We start from the raw sequence: 9,925 nt of genomic DNA, 5'->3' as shown, positions 1-9,925 counted from the left end.
TCTTTCAATTCTACGGTTTTACATATGAGGAGATTTAAAAAAAAATCCAGTTTTTATCAGGTTTTAAATTAGGTAAACAGCCTCAGATGAACAGCAACACGTGACATACTGTCTCAGTATTTATTTAGCAAAAACTATGCCAAGATGCAGAAGCAGTACGTGAAAAATTCGGTATTCCCCATGATTCCATAGCTTGTAGAAGCATTTTTGTTTCTATTTCACTATCACCCGCTCACATCGTTATGGAGGAATTTTGCCTCACCCTTTTTACAACGTTGCCTCAGGAGGCTTGTGGGGATTCGTTTAAGCCCCGCCTAGGCATTTGGCAGGTTCAGGTCTGGACTTTGACTGGGCCATTGCAATGCCTTGATTCTTTTCTGTTGTAGATTTGCTGCTGCGCTTGAGATCATTGTCCTGACTAAGCTTTAACCGCTGAACAGATGGTGTCATGTTTGGCTCTAGAATACTTTGGTAAACAGAGGATTTTACAGGTGACTCAGTGAGTGTAAAACAAACTCAAATCATGACTCCTCCACCGCTGTGCTTGACAGTTGGTCTGCACACTTGCGAAGAAATGGCTGTATAATCCTTCCCAGATTTGTCCTCCTCTGTCATCATGTTAACACACACCCTAAAGTTTCAGAGCAGCAAACTAGCAAAGTTTCTGTTTTCATAGAGGTGCTTACACTTGCCCGTGCTCAGTTAATAAAGTTTACTTGATTAACGACACCTGGCTGCTGTTTATCTATTTAGTTCCTAAAGAAGTCAGACTGTACTTAGTTTTTCACACATAAATAATGAAACCGTGCAATGTTTTGTAGTTTATTTGAAGCTGCATTTGCCTAATTTTAAGATCTGATTATTTTTTTTATTATGTGCTGATATGTAAAACCTTAGAAATTAAACATGTCCTATACCATGACTGTTTTTGCAATTAAAAAAGACACAACATTCATGAATTTCCTGTCTTTTTATTACAAAATAAATGAACTCTTAACTAGACAGGCCAGTGTAATTACACAAAGAACAGTTTCTGCTGATGAAAGCTAGGTTGAGATAAATAGTTTCACTATTTCAAGCAAAAAACAAAAACTACAAATCTAAAAGATCAAGCTGCATTTCCTGTTATATACATTACATTTTTAACCACTTGTCACTTTTTTTTTTAGCAAAAGCAGAGATGAGAATAGTTTGTTTTTGCAGGATTTACATTTTTTTAATATCTGTTCACACCTCTGATTGCATTCTTCCAAAAATCTCTTTTATGCACCTACAGTGAAAGGCCACATTTTCAGAGTTAAAAACAAAATTAAAAAATAAAATTAAAATTTACTTCAATTTCAATGCAAAGTCACTGATAAAGTTTGAGTAAACTGAAACTATGCATTTTGCATACTCTATTTGTAGCCACTGAAACCAGGTCAAAATGATAAAGAGGTAGATTTTTTTTTCTTTTGTGGGCACTGAACAGGTTTAGAGACAGTCTGGTACTCACAGTGAGGTGGGGTTTTACAGCTGAGTACAACCATCTCCAGAGGCATGCGAAAAGAAGCAAAATAACCAAGCTTTTAAAATCTTTCAATTAAGCGGTACTACTCTGTTTAATCAGAGCGAAGTGAGATTTATACTGTGCACATACTTGTCTAAACATATGTATACTAATCAACAATGTTAGCTCAAAATATAGGTTTTTTAATTTTTTTTTTAAATGAGCTGCAGCGAGGCTCCAGACAATTAGAGGACTGTCGTTCAGCCCGCAACTCAGCTCAAAACTTCACGCCAACCAACGACCTTCCAGAGATCTGGATGTCATCAAAAGGAAATAGAGCCAGAATCTGAAAGACAAGAACAAGAAGCAGGTCAAACTTTACTGATCCTTAAATCATGATTAGAAAAAATACCAGAGAACAGCACTTAAACAAGCGCTGCTGTACAGATGACTTATCCCTTATCCAAATGTCTTTCTAGGAAACCCAGAACTAAGCAGAGAATTTAGAGCACAAGAGGTCAAAATTGAAACCATGAATAGTGTTTGTCTGTGAGCTTCATACAAACTGGAGTAAAATAAATGAAAACAAATGAACCAAATCCAATTCTGCTGTGACTACTCTGCTTTTTAAAAGAGCACCAGGTCCCCTGTTTGTATGCTTTGGTAGGTTATTCTGAACTGGTAGCTTAGTGATGTTCAGGGTAAACCCAGCCTGACATGATGTCGACGTCAAGACTCTGTAGGGGCTATAACATCTGTTGCAGATGGGATGGCCCCACTAAATGTTTGTTTTAAAATGTGCGTCCTTACTTGATGGGGGTCGTTGAGTGCCCCAGACTTTTAAACCACTTAAAGAGTAAGTGAAGAATGAGTTCAGTCAGGCAGTAGGAGGAGGCTTGACAGATTAGGTATAATAAACCAAACAGTGTGCAGTTGAGTTAGTGCACAGTTACCACTGAAAGTCTGCAAAACATACATATTGCTGGTTTTGTTTTGTGTTTTTTTTGTTTTTAAACAGGATTTAATGGGTGAAAAATAAAAGACAGTCTTATCCTTTAAAATATGCACAGCAGTGCATTTCAACCCTTAATATTTGCTTACATCATCATTGCCGTCAGCCAGATCCAACGCCGTCTCGTCCTCCATGTTTCGCAGCATTTTGTCGGCGCCATTCTGACAGAGGATGGTGGCGATGGTGGCGTCCTGTCTCCCCACCGCAAGATGCAGGGGTGTGCAGCCATTAAACATTGCAGCGTCCACATTGGCTCGGCTGCCGAGCAGCAGCTTCACAGATGTGATGTCATGCAGCTCCACGGCGAGGTGAAGAGGCGTTTTGCCGCTGGTTCCTTCCTACGAGGGGAGCGGACAGAGAAAAGCGATGAGAAATTCCACAAAAAGGGCAGACATTAATTCTGCAATGTAAACAGTTTCACAGTTTTCTTTTTGCAATTCTAGAAATCAGTAAGAAAAAAGGTCAAAGTAAATTCAAATTAGAATAATAAATAATTCAATACATGGGATGTGAGGCAGACTGATATGTTAGGCCAGTGATTTAAACTAAGAGGAATGTCTGGGGTGGTTTCGGGACTGCCATGTTCCCTACCATCAATAGAAAGTTAAGAGCGGCCGGCCAGTCTGACCTAATCATATCTCAAATCTAATTATGTCTCACTGAATCCTGCAGGAAGCCCCGAGCTCAGCTCATATCACTATCAGCATTGCACAGGTGCAGCTGATTTATCATAGGAACACAACATAAGGTCCCAATGTGGTAAACACAGTTTAAACAGGATGTATGTGATTATAAATGCAGACATATGACTGGATTAAACAAGTATGGAAAGCCCTATTAGGGGAAAAAAATAAATAAAGATTGCAGCTTTGCTTCCACAAAAACAAACTCTTCATCCAGTCCTTCAGCCTTTTCCTTTTCAGTGTTATGAGTCGAAGTCTGCACGGTTTGTGATCATTTCAGGCTGAATTACACGAGTGCAAAAAAAAAGCTTTCTGTTTAGTGTGAATTCCGCCTTTATGCAAAACCTAATTACACAAATACAGCACATATAATGGGGGGGGGGTCCACAGACTAACCTGTATATTCAGATCTGCACCCTTTTTGATCAGGAGCTTCATAATTTCATGTTGCCTGTTCAGCGCAGCCAAGTGAAGACAGCCAAGACCTGAAAGTACAAATGTTGTCTGAAATCTGCAATGTGGAGCTCATTTTTAGGTCAAACAGTTTTTACAAACTTCAAGCAGAATATAGACCAACACTGTATTGATACAACACAAAACATGTTCTACATCAGTGCTAAATGTGGGCGTTATTTCTTCTGCTACTGTCCAAGGAAATCCTCATGTGTCTTTTAGGAGGACATCAGGGAAAGACAAGCTAGTTAAATATTTCTTCGACATTAAAATGTAAAAAAAAAAACCCTTTTGACTTTAATGCATAAAAACTCGCATAAACAGATTTAGTAGCAGCCATGACTGTTTTCCCCTCACCTCTCCAGTTCTGGGTCTCGAGGACCGGAGCCAACTTGCTGGGAGAAAAATCTTTGGTCATCTCGGTTGCACACTCTAACTGTCCGTGCTGGCAGGCCACATGGAGCGCCGTGTTCCCGTCCTGGTCCTGCAGCTCTATGCTGACCTGTTTCTCCATCAGACTCTGCACCACCTCTCTCAGGTTTAGGTAGGTGGCGAGGTGCAAAGGGCTCTGAGGAACAAAACAAAAACTTTACCTGCGTGTCTCTGGTTAAAATAAACAAAAACACGTCAGAAGTTCATATTTAAGTTGAGATGTTAAATAATCTACTAAAATGTAAAGTTGATATTAAGCAAAGACACAAAAAAATTACTAGCTGTCCATTGATTCATCAAACATACTGACAATAACAGGTTGATGGTGGTCTTATATATTTCTTCAGCTGTTGTCCTTATACCCTGTCACTTCTCCTTCACAGCTGCAGCTTCCCTGCATTTCCAAGAATGCTCTTATCCTCATTTCTAACTCCTCATTATTATTTTTGGACTCTAATAGAGTAGTTTAGCATGAATGATGGTTCTGAGCGTTAGAGTAATCCAAAGCTTCACTAAAATTTTGGCTCATTGAGATTACGGACCTCATTATACCAAACTTTTGGCATGTTTAATGTGAGCACCCACTACTAAAGTGGTATAAATATGAGAGGAAATAGGTAAAAGTATAATCGTTCCCTTTGAAAATCCCCAGAGCGCAGGCCTGTACCTGCTGCATTCAGGTACAAGTGAGGAAAAGAGAAAACCCTTTCCGAGAAAGTGAGTTTTATCTTTAATCCACAACAAGTGATGCGGTTACTCTACACTGTGGTTTACTGAGACTGCTGTAGGTGTACAGTATGATAGTGCTGTCTCCTTTTTAAAAAAAAAAAAAGATGTGTTTTGCAGTTTTTTTGTTATCAAAATTTTGCCACAAGACTTTGCACTCACAGGACCAAATGTTGAAATATGGCAAAAATCCCTAATCCATTTGTTTTACTTTTCCTTCAGAAATAAAGATGCATTTTTATTTTAAACCCCCTGGGTTGCAAACAAATTTTTTCTTGGTAATGTGTCCAAATGTGAAATCTTAGAATGACTACTAAGAGGAAATTAGGAAACCAAAAAGAGCCCAGCACAGAGCTAACTGAGTCACTACATGAAGTGCTGAGTCTCAACTTCACATGTTTCCTTTTGACAGTTCTGCAAGTTCAAGTTAAGTCTCTGGTCGGACTTCTTGAAGGACTGGAACAACTCCTCCACCCACATCCACACAAGGATACACTCCACAGCTCCCTGTGGTTCTATTTCTACATGAAGTAGAGGAGGGGAGTTTCCATTCAAAGTCCCTTATGAGTTAACACTGGAACCACCCACAGTGACGTCCCCGAGTGAGGACGGACTGCAAATAAAGAGGAACAACAGTTCTCTGGAAGTACAGAGATATAAATAAAGCCACCGCTTCCACAATCAAGGTGCAGATGAGGAAGTATTTGTGGATTAGAAAATTCCAGCAGAAGCAACTTGTAGGACCTGTTGCACCTACCTGATATAAATTATTTTGGATGTCCAGGACTTCTCTTGGGAATATCTGTATCAAGTTCTTAGCAAGTGGTGATATTTCGTGGATAATTGCTAAGTGCAGGATTCTACGGGAGTGAGAAAGAAAAAGAGAAGATGAACTTTAACTGTTATGCCTGAAAAAATCTGTAGCCCTACTTTATCTCAAATTGAGCAACTTACCCCCCCTCCAAAAAAAAAAAAAAAAAAAAAAAAAAAAAAGGCAGCGCTGTTAATTTCAACAAATGTTGCCTAACAATTTTCCTCGGTATTCATTTCAAGACACTACCTCGAAATGTAACACTTAGTGGGCTGAATGGCAAGACTGAGTCGTTGGGGTATTGAGCAATACAAAAAATTCTAGACAGCACAGCAAGGTGCTGGTGGTTTTAAAAAAATCTAACATCTGTGAGCAGATATAATCACACAGGCTTCAGTTTAAATACTTACAGCAAAAGACAAAACAAAACAAAAAGCACGCCACCCAAAAAAAAAAAAAAAAAAAAAAAAAAACAGAGTGGGAAGTTCTAGCAAACAAATGTGTGCGCAAAGCAGGAAATGGAACTGAGCATTAGTGCTTAATTTAGACTCAACAGCAACACAGCGAGGGCCCCATCTGGAAAAGGGATCTTAACAGATTAAAATCAAAGTTTGAGGCTTAAAGTTCTTTAAAATCGCTGCTGAGTCCAAATTCTGTGGACATCAGGTTTTATCTTACAGGCTTGAAGCGTTGATGTTTTACTGCTGCACGATTCACCGCAGCGGTTACTTCTCTGTTAGTTTAGCAGCGAGACGTTCTGCTTTCAGAGTAAATGTCATTTAACCCAACGCTGGACGCCACGGGCTGCTTCAGACGCAGACAGAGTGGGATCAAAAGTTCCCACGACGTCTCGCTGCACACTCAGCTGTGAACACTTACAGTGCCACATGTCTAATTATACAAAGTAGTAAACAACGTGGCATTTATCGATTTGTTAAATGGTAAATGTGGTTACTTCTTTCAAAAGACCCACACCAAAGGGGGGGAAAGAATTCAGTTTTACGCTAATATTTTACGCTTATTTTTGTCACAAAACAAGGAAAAAAAGCATTTCTTGTAGTTACTGCCATAAATACAATAAATGTATTACTACTTTACTATTATCAACACTGATTAAGCATATAAGTTGGCTTTTTTTCCACTGAATTAAACACCTTTGGGCTGTTTGAGAAGAAGCAATGAGGAAACAGACGTGGGGCATTTCTTACTGTGAGTAAATTAGGAAGGTTGCAGGTGACAAAGTGTATGGTTCCTTGTGCATTTCTAGGAATTTAAAATTCCCAAAAACTGTAGAGAAAATGAAAATAAATGTAAAAATACAAAGCTGTTTGTGAGTGTTAATCCATCGCTCGAGTACCCCAGTAATGGTTAAGATGAGAGGATACTGCACGAGAAGCCACATTACATTTTTGTGATGCTTAAATGTCAGCTACGTCTGCAGACTGATGGAGCCGCACTGACATAAACCTGTCAGCAAATGTCTTTGTGTGAAAGGGACTTCCTGGTTTGAGTAAGACTTGAATGAATAAGAACTTAAAAAAAAAAAAAAAAAAAAAAATCCCACAGGGGAAAATTGGTGTTTGCATGATTCTGTCAGTCGAAGCAATGCACTGTGGTGTGTTTCAGGTGTTTTTTTTTTCCCTCCACCAGGTATCTATAGTTAGGGTGTGAGAATGAAACCATGTGGCCCCAACAATCAGCAAGCGGAAATGAAAAGAGGTCAGAGACACAACAACACTTGTGCAGTGTGATGTGACTACATCAGGATCACACCGGCTGGTCGTCGCTGCAGGATTCATTAAATCGGTCTGCTGGTTGATGACGCTGCAACTCTAGATGAGTGGGTCACATAAGAAACAAGAAGGTCTGCATGGGCTGATAAGGTTGTGTGTGTGTGTGTGTGTGTGTGTGTGTGTGTGTGTGTGTGTGTGTGTGTGTGTGTGGAGGTTGAGGTGTTTAGATTGTGTGCAAAAGTTTCACTGACTCAAATTGAGAAATGAAGAGCAGCGAAAAGCCGCTCAGTCACAAATGATTTTTTTAGCTGTCTGGAAGAAGGAAGAGGTAAGAAAGTAAAAAAAAAAAAAAAAAAAAAGCAAGCGGGGAAGAAAGAAGCCTGTGAATGGAGGGAATGAAAACATGCGTACACACTGTCCTGTCCTGATCAACAAGTTTCTTGGATCAAAAGCGGGCCACACAGCTACCTCACAGCATGTGCTTTGTCTGTGCTGCATGGGGGAAGTCCAGACCTATCTGTTTCACTTCTGTTTTCTGACTGAGAGTCGACAACTCAATGGAGACCGGTCACATTTGCGACAAGGACAAAGTTCATTATAAAAGTTTGCAGTATCACACTCTCATGAAATCCCCTTTAAAACCTGTATCGCCATGGGAAAAACTGTGCCTGAAATTTAATGTGATTTACAGACTCCAGCTGCAGTAGAATTGCCATTCATGGGGATTTTAAGTTCATCAGCAGACTTAAAAAAAAAAAAAAAAAAAAAAAAAAAAAAAAAAAAAAAAAAAGAAGTGAGAAGCTACTACCCTGCTCAAATTTAAACCAGCAACTATTCTGATAACCTTTAAATTATTCTGTGCAATATTTGGAGCAAATATACAAAAAAAATCTCTAATTACAGGTCACCAATTATAAAAAAAATATACTTTTTTTCTTGTTTTAAATCATTTTGAATCGTACATTTTCTAATAAATCCCCACCACTACATATCAGGCAGTGATCCAATTAAAACTAATGTAGTGGCATTAATGTACAAATCACTAGATAATGGAAATGATAATAATAAAGAGCTTGTGCAAACTCATTGTAGGATATTGCCAACCATATCAACCAAGGATAAACATCACGGGTGCCAAAAAAGCTGGTGAAACAATTAAAATGCAAAAAGGTTTGTATTCACCCACCAGTGTGCAGCAGCATCCCTTTCAGCAAATATTCTAGCAAGCTGAGCAAGACTTTTTCATTTTTGATGGAAATTAAATGAATAACAATTAAAAACCTACGTGTCTCCATCCTCTGTAATAGTTGTAAGCAAGTTCTCCTCCTGCTCCTGCTCAGAGAGTTCAGAGCTCTGTACTTGCTGGTTGCTGCTGGAAATCGTGCAGCCCCCCACTATATCCGACAGGCTCTCTACCGTGAGAGACGAGGAACTGTAGGCTGAGTCCAGCCATTCCTCTCCGCCGGAGAACTTGTCCCTCGGCCCGCTGAGGTCAGTGCTCGGCCCCCGGGTCTCCTCCGACTTCACCATGGAGCGGTACGACTCAATGCCTGAGTCTGTGCGGTTATCCTCCGGCAAGTGTTCTTTAGTACAGTCATGGCTCGCCATGGTAGTGCTGCTGTGGTGATGGTGGTGGTGATGATGGTGGCCTCGCTGGGTTTCCCCCTCCCGCCTTCCCCGAGGATTTAAAGGCTTCCTGCGGGCGCTGTAGCCGCTCGGTGCTCGGTGATGTGACCGGACAGCCCGGTGACACCTGTGATAACCGCCGCACCGTCTTCGTGAAACCAGAGGAACGAGCCGCTGCGTATCATGCCATTAACCGACAAGACTGTGCCCTCTGTGTAGGAAGAGCCGTTCACTTTTTACCGATTTAACGCGTTTTAAAAAGTTTCGAAAACATGGCAGATCACTCACGAGTCGGTGAAACGGGTTTAAAACGAGTGAAACAAGACACAAACGACTGCCCGTCGACTAAATATCCGGTAAATGCGTGAGCTCCAGGCGGAGAGCATATGAGCAATGAAAGGCGAGAAGGGGAAGAGCTGACATGTGAAAGGCAAAGCTGTTTTTGTCACGCGGGGGAATCCCCAGTGGCGTGACCGAGCGCACACACACAGTACGTTCACTCGCGAACACGCGCGCGCAGAAACGCCGGAGAGTCGGGTGTGAGAGCGGAATTACTTTGTGATTTTCAAAATAAAAGCACACAATCTAACGATATATATATATATATATACATATATATATATATCACCCACTGATGACTTTCCATTTTTTGATGACTTTCCATTTCGTGTCTTCTCATTTTTTGTGCCTAAGTTCATTTATTAATATAATATAGCCACAAATCACAACAGCAGTCTCCTCATGGTGCTTTATAGAGTAAGGTAAAGACCCTGCAATAATACAGGGTAAACCCCAAAATAAAAACAATCCCCTTGGGCAACCACTTGATGACATTGGGAATTAAAAAACTCCCCTTTAAAAGGAAAGAAACAGGCTCATGGAGGGACAGTCATCTGCAGCCATCTTTTGAGAGTGAGGGGAGGAAGACAGGACAAAAGACATACTATGGAAGAGCGTCAG

The 9,925-nt window shown here is 40.3% G+C and overlaps 1 protein-coding gene across 1 annotated transcript; it reads right to left on the bottom strand.

Moving 5' to 3' along the window:
- Positions 1-951: 951 nt before the first annotated feature.
- On the bottom strand, positions 952-9,470 carry nfkbie (nuclear factor of kappa light polypeptide gene enhancer in B-cells inhibitor, epsilon). The gene is made up of 6 exons (XM_031730187.2): positions 8,625-9,470; positions 5,553-5,655; positions 3,995-4,205; positions 3,581-3,669; positions 2,591-2,839; positions 952-1,835 (listed from the first exon to the last, which is right to left on the bottom strand). The coding sequence occupies exons 1-6, from the start codon at positions 8,945-8,947 to the stop codon at positions 1,767-1,769; spliced, it is 1,044 nt and encodes a 347-aa protein (XP_031586047.2). The 5' UTR covers positions 8,948-9,470; the 3' UTR covers positions 952-1,766.
- Between the last annotated feature and the right edge of the window lie 455 nt (positions 9,471-9,925).

The sequence above is a fragment of the Oreochromis aureus genome, linkage group 15 (genome assembly GCF_013358895.1).
Source record: "Oreochromis aureus strain Israel breed Guangdong linkage group 15, ZZ_aureus, whole genome shotgun sequence".
NCBI classification, from domain to species: Eukaryota; Metazoa; Chordata; class Actinopteri; order Cichliformes; family Cichlidae; genus Oreochromis; species Oreochromis aureus.
Note: the sequence above shows the minus strand (reverse complement) of the source record. Positions and strands in the feature narration are given on the sequence as shown.

Bases quoted from the DNA above. Each gene is read 5' to 3' on its own strand.
- nfkbie (XM_031730187.2), bottom strand. From the start codon at position 8,947: ATGGCGAGCCATGACTGTACTAAAGAACACTTGCCGGAGGATAACCGC. The intron at 5,656-8,624 runs GTAGGTTTTTAA...TCACTCCCGTAG, and splicing joins ATTACAGAGGATGGAGACAC to AATCCTGCACTTAGCAATTA. The intron at 3,670-3,994 runs GTGAGGGGAAAA...TTGTACTTTCAG, and splicing joins CGAGACCCAGAACTGGAGAG to GTCTTGGCTGTCTTCACTTG.